Below are 21861 nucleotides of genomic sequence, written 5' to 3' on the forward strand. Positions count from 1 at the left end.
CAGGACCCGTTTCACCGCTTATTGGTGAATCATCAGTGACAGTGCAGACAGAAACGTGCACCTTCTGTCTCATCGCTGTGCCAACATCGCTCATCTTTCATTCAGCTCTTTCACGAGCCTCAATCTCTGTTTATAAAAAGGCATTAAAAATGGCAGATAAAAGGTAGAGTGGATTAAAGGGTATTCAGTAAGAAAATAAATTCCAAATAGAACAAAACTAGAAATGTAATAAAATTGAAGAGTTGCAATTCAAACTTGTACAGTGAAGCGCACAGTATAATTAGTGCTACACGAAAGAAGAAGTATAATTAGCCTTCTCCATATCCTGAGAGATCATGATAATTACATCTTTTATCACAAGATGTTAACGGTACACATGCTGAACAAACTATTCAATTATGTGTGATACATTTGTGAATAAAGATGCAAACACAACAGTTTATATGTAAGTGAAGAGCACAAAGGAAGGACCAGGGAGTGGGGGGGGGATATATTTGTTGCAAATTATATAGCAGGTTGTGCACAATGCAAAGAACAGCACACTACAAAGTAGCCCACCTCGATGCAAACCTCGATGTTTGAAAACTGGTTCATTAAAGGGAGAATTATGTCCATACTGCTGTGGTCCAGAACATCAGATTTATTTGCCACCAGGATTATAGGAACTCTGTGCAAAACAAAAACACAGACATCTTAGAAATGAATCATAAACCCAAGAATACATGCATCATGAAGGCATGCCTTTTTCCAAAAAAAAGTTTTTTAAAAAGTCTTCATTTAGGTGCAGGTCAAAGCACGACTGTGTCCATCAATTACCTTGTTCTATATAATGGCAGAGACTCGTGGAACTTCATTATATAAGCTCATAAAGAAAGACTTCTGTAACACATTACCTGCATAGGCATACCAGGTATGTTGTGCTCAGTGTTATGGTGAAGTGTCAGGGAATTTTGCTGGACTCCGACGGGGCCTCTGTTCTCGGGGCCCCTGCAACGGGGCCACCGGGCCTCCGCGACAGGGTGTTCGGGTCTCAGTGCTATGGTGTTTGGGTCTCGGATCTTAGTGTCAGGGTATTGTGTGAAGTCTCATTTTGAGCATCTCATATTTCAAATCTCAATCATGCTCGGGTCTCTTGTATAAATAAAGGTTTGTCCACTTGAGAAAAGGTACAAAAGTATTGAAATAAAAATGCTGTGAAAAGCATGTTGCATTTCACAGCCAATTATGGACCCACAAAGTTAGAAATGCTGTCTCTAAAGAAATTATTGGGAAATTAAATGTTTGTTTCTTTAAAATTTAGAAATACAATTTATTATTTTGTCGCCATAAGCAAAGGTTCATTAAATAAGCTGACAATTTAAAGCAAACTGCATTCTTGATACACCCTGAACATTACACGTTAATTAAACCCCAAAATAAAGTTATGTTCAGCAAAAACCTGAAAATCTAGATATCCCGGCTGAATGGATAACTTCAAGATGATGAACTCTCATTTGAACTGTCTAGTCTGAGTTTGATTCCTGGCCCTAATATAAACCATCATCCTGATCCTTCGTAGGCCTGGCTATGACATCAATGATTACACCGTACTTTAGAGCGGATGTTAAGCCGGCTGTACAACCTGCTAGCATTTGCTTGTGTACATTAAAAATACCGAAGGTCCACTATGAAAAAGAAAAATTAGGTCATTGTGTGTCAGGTTCCCTGGCCAAATTCTATGAAACAAGGGGTCATTGCATCAGCAGCACAGCTGCATCACATGAAATGATGCCTCAAACTTTGCTCGGCTTTACGGCATGGAAACAAAGGCCTTCAAAATCCTTGGCATCTCCCACAATGAAGGTGAGTTTCTAGGATTATTACTTTCACATTGTAGACAGGTCAGTGGTCTCTCTGCCTTCTATCACTTCCTTTCTAGTTCTGCACCCTCTGCCCTTTCTATGCTATGTATCCATCCATCCATTGGGACCATACTCTGCACAGAGCGTTGGTGCTGCTTAAGCAGTCTCCTTGGCTATTGGGCACTATCCTGGATGGGTCGGCACTCCGACACAGTATACCAGCAAGCTGGCACTCATTTTGCCGACCTCAGAAGGATGACACGCCGAGTTAACCCCACCTGGTATTAATTTAACAGCTGAGCGGAATTTGAACTCAGGACCCCAGGATCCCAAGCCCACCACCCTAACCATTAAGCTAACACCAGGCATATGTGCTCTGTATACACCCTGGAAAAACCAAATGGTTTTTCAGGGTGTTTATGGTCTGCCAGTAACCCCCTCCTTCTGAAACTCCTAAATTCCAGACTCAATGCCCATTTCCACTCATTTGTTCCTCTTTTCTCTCGTCTGTGAAACCAATTTCCCCAGTTTTTCAATCTCGTTCTTCCCTCCAGCTCTTCAAAAGCCAGCTATTCTACACCATCTCAGGTCACCCACCCCATCCACAGGCGTTTTTTTTCCACCCTCTTTGACCATCCCTCAAGCTCACCCTCTTTGCAAATTACCAGGTTATCAAGTTTACCCAGACTCCCTCACCCTCTTCATAAAATTATTTTATTTCAGTATTTTTCAATTATAATTTTTCATTCTATTTCTGCTTCTCCCCCAGTTTCCCCTTCTACTTCTGTGCTTGAGAGATGGTGGCTGTATCTACCCTGTTCACCCAGTGTACTCTCCCATGTCCTTCATGTCTCAAAGTCTTCCTCCATTTCATCCCACTACCCTATGATTGGTATGCCTCCACCTGCACTCCTCCTCCCCCACTTTCACTCACTTTCCATTGTTATTTTTGTTCCATTACATTCTCGCCCATTCTGTTTTCTAGCTCGCTTCACGAGCCTCAATTCTTGTGTACAATTTATTTATTTAAATCAAGCACCAACACGTCTGTACATGTGAAAAGAACAATGTGGATGCATGATAAATAGGTATAAAAAAAACATCAAATGTGCAGAATACACATGGCTCGTTCAATCGCATTCATTTGATTGGTGGATATTTCTGAGCAGGGTTTTACCTCCACAAGATACAGTACATCATAAACGCACGGCACATTTTTTGCGAAAAAAAACGTCTGAGGCCCAAACTTTCACTCTGCAGAATAATACAGATTGGTTGACAAAAGGCATTCAAAGGCTTTGCAACAGTTCACAACACAGTAGATAAAATAATATCAGCTTCTGTCATAGCAATTTGGCTTAAAGAAAAACTAGAAGGGCACTCTTCAAAGTCAAAATATCACCAGATATACCCCCACCCACATTATTACATCATTATACATACTTGTACCAAGTTTGATATAAATACCTGAACCCAGATGACTCAAAATATTAAATAATTTTGGCTGCCAGACCATGCATCTGATCAGGTTAAAATATAAAACATATATTCCCTATGACAACTCGATCATAACTGTGACATTTGACGTTGATCGATAAAGCGGTTCAAGAGAAAGAATTTCATTTAAAGATTTTCGTTCAAACCAATATGGCTGCCAGACCATGTGACCGATTAATTATTCGTAAAAACTCTGTTATCAAAAAGGCTTGGAGAAGGTGTGGGTGAAATTTCCCCTCGATCTGTCAAGCCGTTTCGGAGAAGGTTTTTATGTTATTAACAATATGGCTGCTGAACCATGTGACTGATGACGTCATCAATTTTTCCCCCCATAAAATTTAGCCCCAGATGACCCTCAAAATTTTTCATACTGATCGGATAAAGCGATTGACATATGCAAGTATAACGTCATAATGAAGCCACCTATGACATCATTAAAAAAATCACTTGTTTCCCATGGGGAGTACTTCACATGTGCCAAGTTTACATTTTTTCCATGGATTGGTTTCGGAGATAATGGTCCAAACGTTTTCCTTTTTTCCCAACATGGCTGCCACACCACGTGACCTGTGACGTCATAATTATCATTAAAACATTATGCATGCACAGTTGCGCCGATGGTGAAAATTTTGTATCAATTGAATGAGCAGTTTCAGAGAAAACAGAGAAAATTAGCACGGACGTACGTACATACGTACGGACAACCCGAAAACATAATGGCACCAGTGACTTCGTCAGTGGAGGCATAAAAATCATTGAAGTAATTATACACCAAGCCTTACAACAATGATGTACATGTCAATTTAACAGGACAATCTGAAGTGCATTCAATGACAGAATCAGGATTTTATTCTGACGTTAAACATCATGTAGTATTGTAGTGGAAACATTGCTATCTAGTTGCTCATGGTATATGCTTGATAATAAAATGTGCGAAGTTCCACCTTTCATCCTCGTTCATTTTGTGGTTGATGAGTGGAATCCACTTGGTGCTCACCTGGCAAACAAAGAAAATCTGTCCGAATGCAGGCCAGGATGCAAACAAAAGTTTTGAGCCCAAAATCTACATACATAAAAGCCTAAGGTATATTTTTTGCATGCACCTATGAAGACACATCATGTAGGCCTGTGTAATAGATGGATTGAACTCAGAAACCGTTTTCAGACCGCACATACCTCTCATTCCATCCGATACAAACGTGCCTTTCAAATTCAAAAGAAGACAGTTTCCTACATACGTTTTGCCTTTTCCATGACCACCAAGAAGTCACAGGGACAGACTTTTGACAGAATTTGCTTTTACCTTCCAAAACCTTTATCCAGTCACGGGTAACTGTATGTAGCTCTCTCAAGAGTTCGGTCATTGGACTCGTTAAGTATTATAATCTGAGAAGAACGAGATTGGTAATTGTGTTTACAGTGAAATATATGACTCGATAAACTTGTGTTACATTGGGGATAGCTCATTCAACAAATTATACTAAAGAGAATGAGAAGCACAAGCGTGCCTCCCAAAAGAGAAAACTCAAATCTTGGACAGCAACAAGATTGTTTTGGGTTGTTCCATGAGAATCACGTCATTCTGATTGACCCTGTGACAAAATCTGCACTGACTACATGAGCTCCGTCATTAGTGACCCCAGTCTATGACATGCCTGATGTTCTTTATCGCAGGTGACCAACTCTATATAATGGTGTTGCTTTCACAATTTCCACTGCTTCAATGGAATCATTCGCCATTTATAGACTATACATGCAGAGCTGTGTAGTCGATAAATGGCACCGATATAATGTTCTAAAGAGCTGATACGGTGTTCCAAAGAGTTGAGAGGCATCTCATTTCTGTTCTTGCACCCTCTGCCTTCTCCGTGTTTTATTCCCTCCTCCACCAGGCAGCTGAAGGACGTACACGATCAACCAGCAACCCCCTCCTCGTGAAACTGCCTAAAACCAGAACCACTGCTCACTTCCACTCAATTTTTCCTCGTTTTTTACCCACCTGTGGAACCACCTTCCACATTCTCTTCAATCTCATTCTTTCCTCCATGTCTTCAGGACAGCTGTTTATCACCATCTCAAGTCATCCCCTATTCAAAACCACGATCTTTTCTGCACCTATTAAACCATCGTCATCCTCCCGAAATTTTGCTTATGTGTCCATATTGTCCACCCCTGGCATTCCTCCCGACCGCTCATCGCTACCTGCATCCCTTGTTTATCAGTCTCTGTCTACTTTCTCCCTCTGCCCTGCTGTTGTCGATTTCCCTTTCTCCCGCTGTTCGCTTTGTTATGTTGTGTCGTGATCTGTTCTGTGCCCCAGCTCTTCCACAAGCCTTGAACATGTATATATATATATATGTATATATATATATATATATATATATATATATATATATATATATATATATATATATATATATATATATATATATATATATATACATACATACATACATACATACATATATATATATATATATATATATATATATATATATATATATATATATATATATATATATACATATATATATATATATATATATATATATACATATATATATATATATATATATATATATATATATATATATATATATATATATCAATCAAAAGGAATCAAGGCCTTCCACACTATTGGAATCTCAAGACAGGAGGCCAATTCTCAGAAACTTACAACTCTCTTTCGGGAAGCAAGTTGGTGGGCTCTATTTTACACAAAGCTCACATCCGGCTCACCTCCCAAGACCAGGCTGGTTGCCCACCTGCATCAATTCGTCCCCTTTGTTTCTAATTTTTGTGTTATTCTTCCTTCTATCTTCTTATGTATGTCCACCACTCCTGGCAACACCCCATCCCCAAACCATTTGGTCATTTCTATAAACCTGCTTGTCTTTATCGTTTAGTTCCTACATGAGTCTAGACTCTGGACTCAAGATGCTTGAATGAAAAGGTGGTGCCTTTCTTGAAGAAAAAAAAAAAGAAGTTTAAATTGTGAATGAGACCAAGAGGGACCAATTAAAGAAGTTTCATTCAGGTAAGTGCACACAAATGTTTCTTGTGCAGCAATTTCTCGCAAAAAGCGCTTTCATTTCGCGTGATTTTGTTATTAAGCGGCTGATGAATTGAAGACAATTTTTCATGCAACACTTAAATTTTCGATATTACGCGGCTGCAGGCATATCGCCTGGCCGTCACTCTGCACTAACTCAACTAGTCCGAGATCGGCCGTGGGATGCTGGGCGTGTGCCGACTCATATCAAACACGCGGCAACCTGAGGGTTCTTTGACAGCCATCTTCATGTGCGCGCATCAAATTTATCACTAATTTATCTGCTAAAAGTATCGCGTAATACTGTATCTTGTGCATCCTTCGACACCGTGGCTGGTAAATGTGAAATTGAAAAACAAATTAAAGGAAAGTCATTTCATTAAGGGTGAAATAAAAAGTGATCGAGCGATATGAGAAAGGTGAACGAGCAGTGGACATTGGCCTGGACTTACCAAATCCACATTACGAACGATCCGGATAGAATGCTTTGCTTGAAGGAACCCCTCAGTAACTGGAACCCCTCAATGATTCCACATCATCGACCCTCCAACTCCACAATCACCACAAGCAACAACATTTGATATATCCAGTGAGTGAAATTAGATTTAATTTTAATTGATTTAAATGAACAAGTGACTTCTCTTCTCTCGATGTGCCCCATCCACCAACGTCCTGACACACAATCTCCACCTATTACATTGTTTCTTATGGGAAAATTATATTCGTTTTACGCGTTTTTTTCATCCGACGTGGAAAATTCTCGGAACGCAACTACCGCGTTAAATGAGGACGACCCGTAGCTCTAATTTAAAATATTTATAATGCAACTGCTTTGAAAAAAAAGTTACTCAACTCCTTATGCCACCACCTCAACTTGTGAGTCATCTGGGAAAAGTTGCACCTGAATGGGGAGCAAAGCTTGTCGGCTTCAGTCGATCCTTGAGACTCAGAGAGGAATAATACAATACAAATGGTATAAATTTGGCAAATGAGGATGGAGGAGAGTCAAAGAAATGAATGAGTCCGAATGAAAAATCGTACAAAAAATTCAAGAGCAAAACACATTTTCAACAGTTTCGTTCTGCGTTAGTGCTGTGTACAGGCCGTGAGCTTCACCTACGAAACGTATACTTGGCCAGCACTCAGAATGGCCCTCTTGTTGTGCTTCGTCTTCTGCTACACGCTTAATTTCTGTACCGTTAATGTGTTTTATGCTCACAATACAGATGTGCTTATTCTAGCAAGTCCTTGGTCCAAGCTATTAAAATGCTACGTACTCGTACCAATTTGGGAACGTACTGTGTTGCAAGTCTTGCTTCATTCTCTGCTATGCACTTGTGCAATCAGTCGTCAGATAAACCGAGCAATTTATTTTGAGGACAACGAGGTATGAAAATTGGGTGGTCGGGGTGGGGGGGTAAGAAGGAAGCAGATAAGCTGCAATTTTTTCACCAAGGACCAAAGTGGGGTTGTAAATTTTATTTCATTATCTACTCTTGCATTGAGGAACAGGTACTTGCCATCAAAATCCAATTTGCGAATTTCTTCATACACATTCGTGATGAGCCTCAATGATACAGTGTGATATGTGCTGCCTGGTGGAACACTATGACGGTGGTTTTCATGGAATTATTCCATTACAATGTTTTTACGTTCTTTGTTGTCGTATTTTGGCGGCACGGCTTTTGGCAGCAAGGTTAGAATGATGTGATGCTTGTGACATGTGGCCATTACTGTCATCCATCACAATGCAGAAAGAAAAGCCAAAGAAAGCCATGACAATGATACATGCCACCACAAAAAGAGACGGAAAATGCAAGAATAATTTCCGAGATATCTACATATCCCTGAACCTGCAAACAATAAGCCCGAGAATGATACTGGAAATGTGATGACAAGCACATGTAGTGGTCGACTTACAAACACCTTGGGAGTTGGCACACATCAAACCGTGTGCAAAAGTTGGGACAAAGAGAGCAGCTTTTTAACACTCACCCAAACAACAGGCATTTCTAATGCAGACTGCTCTCTGAAATTTCTGCATACAAATTTATAGATGGTAAATTTCCCTAAAGCAAAAAGCTTGCATAAGCTATGTTAGTTTGGTTAATTACTTCGCTTTTGGTGTGGATGCTTTTTGGCTCAGTTCTTTGCAATTTCATAATCAATATTGTTATATATATATATATATATATATATATATATATATATATATATATATATATATATATATATATATATATATATATATATATATATATATATATATATATACATATACAGGGTGGCCTGTGAAGTGAAGGTGAAGTCACTTTCCCAGTAAAGCATTGTTCTTGAACTCTTTTAATATACAGGTTTTATTGTACAGTACTTACAATAATTAATTTGTCATTGTATCTGTATGTGCTCCATCATTCTTCTGAGTTAGTGTTTCCGCATACCATAGCGGGCGAGGGCAGAGGGGAAGGGATGGAGGGAAGTGTGAGAAATTTATCAGAGGTAAAGTAACTTTCGGGCTACTATATATATATATATATATATATATATATATATATATATATATATATATATATATATATATATATATATATATATATATATATATAGTGACGTCCACGGGACTTGAACAGTCCCGCCAACGTAGAATGAGCCGAAACGATGGAGGCGGTTTATTTATTTATAACCCAAACATGGCGGTTCTAATCGCTCTACGGCAAACGGGACGAGGAAGGTGGCACGAGTCACTTTTCACTGAGTTGATGATGTTTATTTGTTTTTATTATTACCAGAAATAACAAGACTCGGCAAGAAGAGGGATCCAGGGCGATTCGACGGGATGGTGTGGGATCGGGCGTGGGGAAAAACACAGACAATTCCAATGAATATAGAGATCTCAAACCTCTAAGGCGCCAAGTTCACACACACACACACACACACACACACACACACACACACACACACACACACACACACACACACACACACACACACACACACACACACACACACACACACACACACAACGTAGCTATTTCTGGTGGTCAGGCTGGACCGTGGTGTGGACGCAACTGTCCCTGGATCGGCGTCGGACGAGCTGGCCTTGCTCTCGTCATGGGGGGCAGGAGAAACCGTGGTGCTGTCGACCTCCTGGTCTTGGCCCAAGTCCGCTCACAGCCGCCAGGGAACCAGTTCTGGCGCCAAGTTGCAAGCAGGAGAGGGAGGCAGGTCCGCCCGCCGTTCGACCCCGTACTCCGAGTCAGCAGAACCCCAGAGCCAACCAAGGTGAGGCACGAGGCTCAGCAAGGCTCCAAGACACGATCAAGAACACGATCGAATCAGCACAACAAGGATGCTTGCCGCGCAACAGCCTCCACACCAAAAAAACACGATCGTTTTTGTCCAGATCTTCTTCCTCTTCCTTTTCGACCCCGAACAGAACCTTTTTATCCTCCTGTCCTCGTCACTTCCAATCGAGCCGTTTATTGGCCCACCGCCGTCGCCTTCTGCCAATCGTGATCACGGGGCGGAGCCATCTGCTGCACTGTCCTGTGACGTCACGGCCAGCCTCCAGGGACTACTAAAAGGGGTTTACGCAGACACACTTACCCTATCCCGTGTCCCTATCTAATTACGTGACAATTATCATTTCCCCCCTTGAAGAAATGAACATTTACTAGACAACTTATCACCACTGAATTGCTACTTATTACATCGAGATCCTGGTAAACTCGAACAGCATGGCATACCTAATTAAACATCCTAATTACCCTTTGAATGCATACCCCCCCCTCAAACGTAACAATATATATATATATATATATATATATATATATATATATATATATATATATATATATATATATATATATATATATATATATATATATATATATATATATATATATATATATGTTCTGGATTTCAGAATCGGATCCTATGTATGCATACAAACATCTAGGTCCTCAGCCAGTTATTTCCAAATATGCATGTCCAGGATAGACCCATCCCCATGTCTGGTGGGATTCTAACTTTGATGCGTTGGAGAAGGGTAGAGAACAGATTCCCTTTCTTATGGGATGACCTTTTTCTCTTTATGACACGTTCATGCATGAGAGAGATAACCGTTGAGCTAACGGAGGCTAATCTACCCCCTTTCCATCAGGACACATTGGCTTGGAGGTGGACGATTTATTTACACTTTGGACTGACAGGACATTTGATTAAGTACACTGCGGGCTTTTCCTGAGCAGTTATTCTGACGGTCAAATATGGCTGTGGATCATTTACCTCACCCACCTATCTTTCATCGCCATTCAACACCCACCTATTTCACTGACGTTGACGTTCACCTTTTTCCATCGACATTTGATGCCATGTTTGGCAGCTCTATGGATGCTGGCTGGCTCTTGTTCATGGCGGGCTGAACGAGGAATGAATGATCGCGAGATTGACAGTTGGAAGTGACGTGCAACGATGCACCAATAGGCAAGGTGGATTTGGCTGAAGTCTGCTTGAGGCTCCACCCACCTCACTGGTCACCTATGAAAAGGACGGGAGGACTGTTTTCCCATCAGTTGGTTGGTGAGCTGGCAACAGTCTTCCAGCCTTACAGCTCTGATGGCTGGTGACAGTTGGTGAGCTGGTGAGTTGGTGACAGCCTTACAGTCCTGACCACTGGTGACAGTTGGTGAGCTGGTCACAGCCTTACATTCCTGACTACTGGTGACAGTTGGTGAGCTGGTGACAGCCTTACAGTCCTGACCACTGGTGACAGTTGGTGAGTTGGTGACAGCTTTACAGCATTAAAGCTCTGACCGCTGGTGACAGTTGGTGAGCTGGTGAGTTGGTGACAGCCTTACAGATGTCCGTTGGTTAAGGCTCCTGATAGCTCCTGAAGGTGGGTGACGGTTGGACCATTCCTGCTGCTTCTGCTCAGGACCTGCTCTTGGCGTACCTGATTTTTGGCATCCCTGGTTTCTGGGGGCCGACGACGTGACGTAGATTGGTGTTCGAGCCTGTTTGCAAGTGGGTGCACGGCGAAGCAGGGCACTGGCAGTGGACCAAGACACGCTCACACATCTTGGGACATTTTATTTGATGCACGACGACTTCTGCCTTGGCAAGCCGAGACCGGATTTATTTTCCTCCCCTGAATGATCTGCTGGATACCCTTGTCTCGTGTTTCATCGTTAAGTAAGGCATAGTAATAAGCATCTGCTCTTTGTCTGTTTTTTCTATCAATGCCTGTTTAATTACTTTTGTTTGAGATTATTTTGATTGATTTGAATTCACCTTTTTTCACCAAAAGGAAATATAAAGTTCTTCTGTTTATTTATTTTTATTATTAATAAATTCCTTGTTGCCGTGTCAATCTGTCCGTGCTTGTCCTTTCCTTCCATTGATCCAGCATTGTCCAAACCAAGATAGACTGGGAGGTAATTCCCAAACTAATTAACCTGTCATAGTCGACATGCATCAGCGGTAAACGCGCGGCCGCCCGACTTAAGATCTAATCAAGTTAAGATCGGTGCATCGCCGAGGGCGCGTTCTCCGTTCAGGAAGCCACGTGACCTCCAGTGAAACGGCAAAATTAGACGGTGGACATTGGAACTCGTGGTTAGCTGATTGGCATTTGTAGTTGTAAAGCAACCCACCGTACCACAAAGTTAATGGTGAGCGGTGGCCCCAGGTCCGGCTGGCTCTTCTGAGGAGAAACGGGGATTAACCTCCTCATAATACACTCGATACCCGTAATATATATATATATATATATATATATATATATATATATATATATATATATATAGTGTGTGTGTGTGTGTGTGTGTGTGTGTGTGTGTGTGTGTGTACGTGCGTGCGTGCGTGCGTGCGTGCGTGCGTGTCTGGTGACCATCAACCATTTTTCTTTACTTAGTCATACAAAGTTTCTTCGTTACCTTCTTCATCATCACTATCCTGGGCTGGCTAAGTGATGTCAGTTGTGGCTGATGAAGCATTTTGATCATTAACATTAGACAAATGGGATATTTCAGCAGTATCAGTCCCATCACCACGACCTTCATTGTCAGGTGGTGAGGGTTCATCAAAATAATAAACGATCAACCTGTGCCATTCCACCCGAGTGTGAATGGATTCCAGGTTACAACATCTGAGCTTACTTGGAGCATGGGCACAGGGTATTTGGCCATCACAGCGCTTATAGCATTCTACTTAGGCAAATAAATTGTAATTATTATCATGTGAAAAACACTTCTGAGCACTTCAGGCAACAGCAATCGCAATGGATAATAATGCAATTGCGTTGGGCAGCACATGACAGCCAAAAGTGAATCAGCAAGCAGTCACTGAAAGCAAATTAAAGAATGTTAGAGTAATCCTGAGCATCAAGGTCAATTTGTTTATGGTATTCATGAAATGTTAGAGTTAACCACCTGATGAATATTCAGGAACAACCTCAAAGAAGATTCCTGATGAGCTTTGCAGAGAAATGCATGACAACATGTGCAGCTGTCAAATACGGGGAATGTAGCGAAATCCGATCCTTTTGGCCAGGTTTTTGACCATTACCTACCTTTAAAATCACATTAAAAAGTTAACATAAGTGAAGGTGTCTGGCAGTAAAACTTCCACAGATGGAAAGTAAAGGAGTTCAACAATCCAAAACCGCAAACCTGGAAAATGGCCATTTCTGACTGAGTCAATTTGGCTGGACACAAACTAAAAAAAAATACTGCATATATATATATATATATATATATATATATATATATATATATATATATATATATATATATATATATATATATATATATATATATATATATATATACACACATTCTGTGAAACTTTCGACAGATTTTTAGATGGCAGGTTTTATATGATCATTGAATAAGAGAATGTAGTCGTTTAACATCATACCTTTTCAAAGGACTGCTCATCATTCACTGCGCAAATTAGACAAATTGCATTGGCCTGGAAAACAAAACAACACTTTAAACATGAATGAAAAGCAATCCACATGTGCTATATATTGTTATGGATTTCAGAATCCAGTCTGATGAATGCATCCACACATCCAGGTCCTCAGACAGTTATTTCCTTAAATGCATGTTCAGATTAGCCCCATCCCCATGTCTAATGGGATCTTAAATGTGATGCGTTGAGAAGGGTAAAGAATATATCCCCTCTCTTATGGGAAGCTCTTTTTCATTACGACAGACAAGTTAACACACGTCTTTCACAAGCGCTAGTGCCCAAATTATTTTTACTCGGTAACGTTTATGCACATATTTTTCGCGAGCACCGATGCCCACCTTTTTTTTTTCGAGAGCACGGGTCGTCATAGTAACGGTGCGCAAGTGGGGCTGGGTGAGCTTGGGGGAACTTTGCGCCCGCCAAGACGGGCTACAGATATAAAAATAATTGGAGGTCCGTACAGAAGGAGAGAAGTAAGCATGAGAAGCGAGCAAGAAGCGGGTGTAAGTGGGCAAAAAAGGAGAAGAGAAGCGAGAAAGAAGCGGGGAAGTGGAGAAGTAAGCGAGAGAGCAAGCGTGCGAGAAGCGAGTGTGAAAGCTCACGAGGGAAGAAGCGAGTGTGTAAGCGCGCGAGGGAAGAAGCGAGTGTGTAAGCGCGCGAGGGAAGAAGCGAGTGTGTAAGCGCGCGAGGGAAGAAGCGAGTGTGTAAGCGCACAAGAGAAAGAAAGAAAGCGAGAGTTGAAGCATGCGAGGGAAGGAGCGAGCCAGAGAGGAAGAGTGCAAGCGAGGAAGCGAGCGAGTGAGCGTGTGGGTGTCTGACCGGCGCCAACGAGACAATTCGTGCTTCCCAGTGCTTGAACAAGCGAGCATGTGGTGCACGTGTGGGTGTGAGCAGCGCCGACGAGTGAGGCACGGGTCGGTCACCAACGAGTGAGGCGCGGGTCAGTCACCAACGGACCGTATTGGTCACTGGACGTCACCAGTTTTGTGAAATGTGAGGAGCTGCCCGTGTCGCAGCACCAGGGTCTAAACCCACAAGAGATGATCTCGGTGCCCTCCCAGACGTCGACTGGCATTCAAGGCTGTTCGCGAGAGGGCGCACGGCAAGGCTGGGTGCTGGCGACGGATGTGACACGCACACACACATTTCAGAACATTTTCACTTCATGGACGACTACTCTCTGCTGAGCGAGAAGACTCTTTCCCCCCCCCCCCCACTGAATGATCTGCTGGGTACCCTTGTCTGTGTATAGTTGTAAGCAAGTCAACCCCCAATAAGCATCTGCTCTCTGTCTCTTTCCTGTCATTTTGATAGATTTTTGCCTGAGTAATTATTCATTTCGATTGCCTTGGAATTCATTCAATTATTTACCTCAGAAAATAAAAAGGTCTTTTTATTTTTTTATTTTATTATTAATAAATTATTTGTCGATTTCCAACCTGTCCATGTTTGTCCTTTCCTTGCATTGGTCTCAGATTGTCTGAACTGAGATAGACTGGAGGTAATTACCACAGATTTGACCAAAAATTGTCGGCACGCACCAGCGGTTAAAACGCTCGGCCGCCCGAATTAAAATCTAATCGAGATAGCATTGGTGCTTTGCCGATGGCACGCTCCACGCTCAGGTAACCACGTGACCTCGAGTTAAATGGAATAATTAGACGGTGGCACTGGAACTCGTAGTTAACTTGTTGGCGTTCGTGTTTCTAAAACAACCCACCGTACCACAACGTTAATTGTGAGCGGTGGCCCCTGTGGTATAGCTTGCGGGCCTGCGGGGCGGGGCATGGTGTTGGGGGGAGTGGTCGTCGTGAGCATCGTGTCTGCCAGGAATATAAGGAGTGCGCGCCGCCTGAGGCATCGTAGTGATGCCGTAGTCGCCCGGCTTGTGAGTGTACTGAGTACGTAATAAAGGAGAGCTGCGGGCAAAGTACGCCCGCGCTCGCGCTTGTGCAACACAGCCCGGCTCGACTGTTCCCCCGCTCGTGTCTGCCTGCTAAGCATCTCTATCACGACACCACAGTTGGCTGACGAGGATCTTCGGATCGGCGTGTGCAGGGCGGCAGCGAATAACCCGTGCGGTTCCAGGCTACGGAGCCAAGGGTCTCGCCAGCACGAGCATGGCAGAAGGTTGGGGCACGGCGCGCGGACGCATGCCCGCCTTCGTGGGAGTCGACTTCGGCCACGTCGAGTGGGCAACGGCCGCGCTCAGTGTTCGTTTTATTGAGGCACGACAAATCGGGGGAATGATTTCTGCAAAGCCACGGCTAAAGAACGAGGACACGCGGTTCGGCTCGAACGCGGCGTTGGACGTCGCGCAAGCTCTGAAGAATGTCCGGGGTCTCGATGGTCGGTGCGCAGCAGATGATCCGGAGGTCAGCACGATGTGCCAGGCGCGCATGGCCGCGCGCACGGTCTGCGGCGTGGGTCGTGGATGGCTTTTGCGATACGATCACTCGGACGGCGGTCTGAGCACTCGGGGGCGTCTACGGTGTGTGTGCCGAGAGTCATCGCCCATCATGACAGTCATTGATGGCGGTGTGCGAAGCGATCCTTCCGTCCCGGGTCGAGACCTACGGCCGGTGCGGTGTTCGGTGCATGGCGTACACGGTAACGTCCCGGATCGAGTTTTGCGGCCTGGGCACAGAGATTCCAGCGACCCGGAGCGGGAGATGCTGCCGGTATTAGACCTGCTTCCAATTGATCCGGAGGTGACAAGATCAGTGGCAGGGGAGGTTGAGGTGACCGGGGCACTGATGCTGCCCATGTTGAGCCTGGTTTCAGTTGGTCCTACGGTGACAGGACCGATGCCAGTGAATGTCGAAGTGATCGGGGCACTGATCGGGTGTCGAGTTGAGTCCACTCGTGCTGCCCTCGCATCGCACATTTATGCCGGTGAAGCGCTGCCGGCGGTTGGCGGGGCGCACGTCGTGATTGCCCAGCGGGACCAGCGGGTTGCGCTTCCGAGGTTCGTGGTGCGAGGGGAGGGGCCCGCCCCCGCCCTTTTGGGTCGGGACTGGCTGGCGCACCTCGGGCTGGATCTCCAGTTCGTACCTCCAGGTGTGCCGGTGCTCTCTTCGATGCTTTCGTCGAGACCCGAGGGCGAGGTTCTGGCGGCGGGAGCCGCATCGATGCAACGGGAGCGGCCGTTCGTTGCTGCCTGCAACGGTGGTGTGCGGTGCGGAAGCAGCGGGAGCCGCGCCAGCTCTCGCGATGAGCTCTCGCGCGTCGGCTGCGTTCATGGTGCGGGGTGCGCCTGTGTTGTTCGGGCAGCTTCAACGGGTTGCGGTGAGCCCGTGGCATTAAAGGAAGTCGCGAGTCGCAACAGAGTCGACAACCAAGAGACGGACTCGTGATGTAGGTTATGGGTTGCTGTTCATTGCATATTTGTTTTGCATTGTTCGAGTGATGCGGTTTAACGTTGTTGAAATAAATGCCAACAGTTCCTGTGTGAGAGTGGGTTTGGCGGAGATCAATCGATGGGTTTTGCAGTATGGTCAATGGGATGTGGTGGCTTTGGGAGCGGTGGTGGCGAATAAAAAGGTTTGGTTGGCCTTCCATTGCCCCGGGCCGCGGGTAGTGGCTTTGTCATGTGCAGGGATTTTGCCGAAAGAACGCGCTGTACGGGAAAATGAGTTTGCAATGGTTCCAATGTTATTCCTATTGATTTATGACGAGCCTATGGTTGAAGTGTGGTTTGAATGGAGTTGCTACCGTCTAACTGCCGTGTGGGTCTCGGAGATCGACTCGGAGCCAGGACTGGTGCGCTGATCAGCGTTACCCCCACCTCTGGTTGCGGCAAGGTCAGACGTGCCTGGCGCCGGGGGCGCAGCTCTCTGTGTTCGGTCAGGGCCGTTTGGACGGGCGTTGGCATCTCAACTGATTGTGGTGCGTGGGTTGTTGTGGAGCATTGGTTGCATCCAGCCAGCGGCGCTGTTCAGCGCCTCCATCCAAGGTCAATCGAGTCTGGCGCTGGAGCCACGGCTTCCAGACAGCGGGCTTCCGGCCTCGGAATGTTTATCTGCTTCAGGTCTGCCTGGGGGAGATGTGTCGCCTTGTGGGCTGGAGGCGTTTGATGGTGCCGGGGGAGGTTTGCTCGGGAGGTCGCCGCGGCCTCGCCGAAGGCCATGTAAGCATGAGCCGCCTGGGGGCATTTCCGCTGTGTAGTGCTGCTGTGCTTCTCGCCTTGCTGCTTCATATCGGTGATGCGGTCAGAGTTTGGTAGGTGCTGTGTGCACCTCAGTCTTCGGAACCTGGCCGTTGCAGCTCCACTAGCTCGCTTCCACACGTTATATGATGTGATGTGCTTTTATACTTTGCTGTTTTCTTTTTTGTACCTTGTCTACTGTTATACCGTAGTGCTTCGTGCTGTTTATGCTTATTATGATGGTGATCATTTAATAATCATAGTTTTAGGAGGGAGGAGTGTGGTATAGCCTGCGGGCCTGCGGGGCGGGGCATGGTGTTGGGGGGAGTGGTCGTCGTGAGCATCGTGTCTGCCAGGAATATAAGGAGTGCGCGCCGCCTGAGGCGTCGTAGTGATGCCGTAGTCGCCCGGCTTGTGAGTGTACTGAGTACGTAATAAAGGAGAGCTGCGGGCAAAGTACGCCCGCGCTCGCGCTTGTGCAACACAGCCCAGCTCGACTGTTCCCCCGCTCGTGTCTGCCTGCTAAGCATCTCTATCACGAAACCACAGCCCCAGGTCCAGCTCTTCCGAGGATAACTGGGGATTAATCCCCCTGAGTGACAAGCAGGTGTCTCGGTACCCGGAGAAGCAACAATACTGTATATATATATATATATATATATATATATATATATATATATATATATATATATATATATATATATATATATATATATATATCCTCAATAGTTGGGGCCTCTTGCTGCTGCCTCATAAAGTTAGGGGGTTCGATTCAGTTATCTTAATAAGCCTAATATGGTCACAAATAAATGACGAGCAGTATGTTGCCCTGATGAGCGCACAACAAGGACAAAATCTAGATCGACATCTCTGCTTCGTCTATTTGTGACCATAGGTTTTAATCTCAGTCTGCAACGGCTTGAGGGCCATACGGATGCCTCCTAAATTGGAGGTGATGTGTTAGTGCAATTTATGCGCATGATGTCATCATCCTGTCATAATCAGCGTGCTTCTTTCGTTGAATATATATACATATATATACATATATATATATACATATATATATATATATATATATATACATACATATATATATATACATATATATATATATACATATATATATACATATATACATATATACATATATATATATACATATATATATATACATATATATATATACATATATATATATACATATATATATACATATATATATACATATATACATATATATATACATATATACATATATACATATATATACATATATATATATACATATATATATATATATATATATATATATATATATATATATATATACATACATATATATATATATATATATATATATATATATATATATATATATATATATATATATATATATATATATATATATATATATATATATATATATATATATATATATATATATATATATATATATATATATATATATATATATATATATATATATATATATATGAACATGTATTAAATATAGAAAAAATAAAATTCTCAGTTGAAAGTATATTCTGTACTGTACTATATATAGAGAACAAACTGGTGATCACAACAGACTGCCTATAATTGGTAAACAAAGGCTCTGCAGTCATTCTTATGGCAGATATTCCTGCCACTCCAACTGAAAACAAACAATACAAGTCTCAAAGGGCCATCTAGAGGTGAAGCACTGAAGATACATAGAATGCCCAAAGAAAGTCTACACCCGCTTTCAATTTTTTCACCTTTTGTTCCCTTATAGCCTGGAATTAAATTGCATTAAATCAGACGTTTCCCACCTTTATTTACATATCGTAACCAACAACTTCCAACCCAGGCAAAATAGCATTCCTTTCCTGTAGTAATTATTTGCAGACTACTGTAGAAGGACCTCTTACCAGCTATAGTTTATGAGACTACTCCTCTCATATGCTACTTCTCTCAATGCAGCATTTCTGCCAGAAAGTGAGAAAAAAAAATTCTACAGATTTCAAAAAATTAATTAAAATTACATAACTGGAATGTCTTGGTTGGATAAGTGTCCACCCCCCTTATAACAGCAATTGTAAATTAGTTCAGGTGTAACCAATCACCTTCAAAATCACACACACCAAGTTAATTGGCCTCCACCTGTGTTAAATCGTCATGATTCTGATTTTGTCAGAATAAAATCAGCTGTTCCTGTAGGTTTCCTCTGCTGGGTAGTGCATTTCACAGAAGCAGGGGTTTCCTTAGAAGCCGGTTACCGGCGACCTGCAGCCGTCTACTCAGAGAAAAAAATGTCAAAGGTCGCCGCCTACTTACTTCAGAGGGAATTTTTCGATTTTTTTTTTTTTTGTCACCACGAAATCTCTACATCCCACTGTTTTGACATCCAAGAAATGGAATATGGTTTCCTTAATGAATGCTAGTTCATCTGCACTATTATTATGTCACACTTACTTCAGATTGCTCACTGTACTCCACCATGTGCAGTATCATCTCCCTATTAAGAACTAAGGTATAGCCCAAATGTTGCTAAAATGACTTTAAAAGTGCTTAGTTACTCCATCTTCCAGACACCTTGGTGTGCCCTAAATCATGGCCTTAAATTAATAAACCCTGTTTAAAATCTGCTTGAACTAACTATACAGTATAGCTGAATTTCAGTCAACCAGTCAGTCAGTCATTATGTTAATGCAACTACATCCAGTACAGGCCTAGCCACTTGTTTTTGTGGAGTTTTCCACCCCAACAGCATGAAAATATGAGAACCATTTCATGTCAGAAATCATGCTCGAATGCATCTCCAGCCATCGAGGATCTTCCGGCTTCCAGGGCCCACGTAGGGCCCTGGACCCCGGCCATACAGCTGCGCTCTCTTTGCTCGTGGTGATGGTAACCTGCTACTTTTTAATGGTAGCCTCCTACTCCAAGAAATAAGGAAACCCCTGCATAAGACTCAACCATGAGAACCAAGGAGCTTTCAGAAAACCTCTGAGATAAAGCTGTGGAAAGGCACAGATCAGGGGATGGGTATAAAAATATTTCAAAGGCCTTCAATATCCCTTGGAGCACAATCAAGCCAATCATGAAGAAGTGGAAGTTGTATGGTGCCACCAAGACCTTGCCAAGATCAGGCCGTCCCTCCGAAGTGGATGATCAAGCAAAGATGAAACTGATCAGAGGCCAATGGCAACTTTGAAAGACCTCCCGTCCTTTATGGCAAAGACTGGTCACTGTGTGCATGTGACAACAATATCCCAAGCGCTCCACAAGTCTGGACTGTACAGTAGGGTGGTAAGAAGGAAGCAATTACTGAAAAACCGCACTTTGAGTTGCGTTTCAGGGATGCAGAAAACCACTTCAGATTCTGAAGCCATGCGACAAAAAGTTTTGTGGTCTGACGAAACCAAGATGGAACTTTTTGGCCAAAATGCAAAACGTTATGTTTGGTGCAAACCCAACACAGCACATCACTCAAAGAACACCATCCCTACTGTGAAGTATGGTGGTGGCAGCATCATGTTATGGTGATGTTTCTCATAAGTAGGGACTGGGGAACTTGTCAGGATGGAAAGGAAAATGGAGGGAGAAAAATACAGAAAAATTCGAGAGGAAAACCTGCTGCCCTCTGCAAGAAAGCTGAAATTGGGACGGATGTTCACCTTTCCGCGTGACAAACTACCCGAAGCACACAGAGAAAGCTACACTGGAATGACTGGAGGAGCACAAAGATAAATGTCCTTGAGTGGCCCAGTCAGAGCCCCGACCTAAATCCAATCGAAAATCTGTGGCATGACTTGAAGATTGCGATCCATCAACGTTCCCCATGTAACTTCACTGAGCTTGAACAGTTTTGTATAGAAGAATGGGGAAATGTTGCCCAATCAAGGAGTGCAAAGTTGGCAGAGACCTATCCCAACAGAATCACAGCTGTAATTGATGTTAAAGATGCTTCCACCAAGTATTAACTCAGGGAGGTGGACATTATTCAACCAAGATATTCTAGTTTCATATTTTTAATTAATTTTCTGGAATTTGTAAAATTTGTTTTTCACTTGGAAGTTGTGGGTTATGATGTGGAAATAAAGGGGGGAAAAAAAGTCTGATTTCATGCAACTTAATTCCAGGCTATAAGGCAACAAAAGGTGAAAAATTTGAAAGGGGGTGTAGACTTTCTACAGGCACCACTATTGGCATCTACTGGTCGACTACATATAATGGAGGGAAAGTATGTTGTACGTTTCATCTTCTCCTCCGAGAAGAGTTGAATGTGGAAGCTGAAACTTTCAGGGGTTACTTGAAACACCCTGAAAGTGTTTTTATTGAAGTTTCGTTCGATTCCATTAACTTTG

At 43.2% G+C, this 21861-nt stretch overlaps 2 protein-coding genes across 5 annotated transcripts in view; one reads left to right on the plus strand and one right to left on the minus strand.

The window, feature by feature from the left end:
- LOC147022175 (mitochondrial Rho GTPase 1-like) overlaps window positions 1–21861 on the minus strand; it is a 105762-nt gene that overhangs the window by 50747 nt on the left and 33154 nt on the right. For 3 of the 4 annotated variants that reach the window (XM_085892829.1, XM_085892831.1, XM_085892830.1), the window contains exons 5-7: window positions 13309–13362; window positions 4283–4335; window positions 559–667 (exon numbers count right to left, since the gene is read on the minus strand). In XM_085892829.1, the coding sequence (XP_085748955.1) occupies window positions 559–667; window positions 4283–4335; window positions 13309–13362 (216 nt within the window). The remainder of the gene's footprint in view (window positions 1–558; window positions 668–4282; window positions 4336–13308; window positions 13363–21861) is intronic. The other variant, XM_085892832.1, reaches the window with a different exon arrangement.
- LOC147022176 (uncharacterized) lies at window positions 15545–16945 on the plus strand. Its single transcript, XM_085892833.1, has 2 exons — window positions 15545–15740; window positions 16077–16945. The coding sequence occupies exons 1-2, from the start codon at window positions 15612–15614 to the stop codon at window positions 16719–16721; spliced, it is 774 nt and encodes a 257-aa protein (XP_085748959.1). The 5' UTR covers window positions 15545–15611; the 3' UTR covers window positions 16722–16945.

The sequence above is a fragment of the Eptatretus burgeri genome, chromosome 8 (assembly GCF_056783735.1).
Source record: "Eptatretus burgeri isolate ZD-2024b chromosome 8, Ebu_testis_v1, whole genome shotgun sequence".
NCBI lineage: Eukaryota > Metazoa > Chordata > Myxini > Myxiniformes > Myxinidae > Eptatretus > Eptatretus burgeri.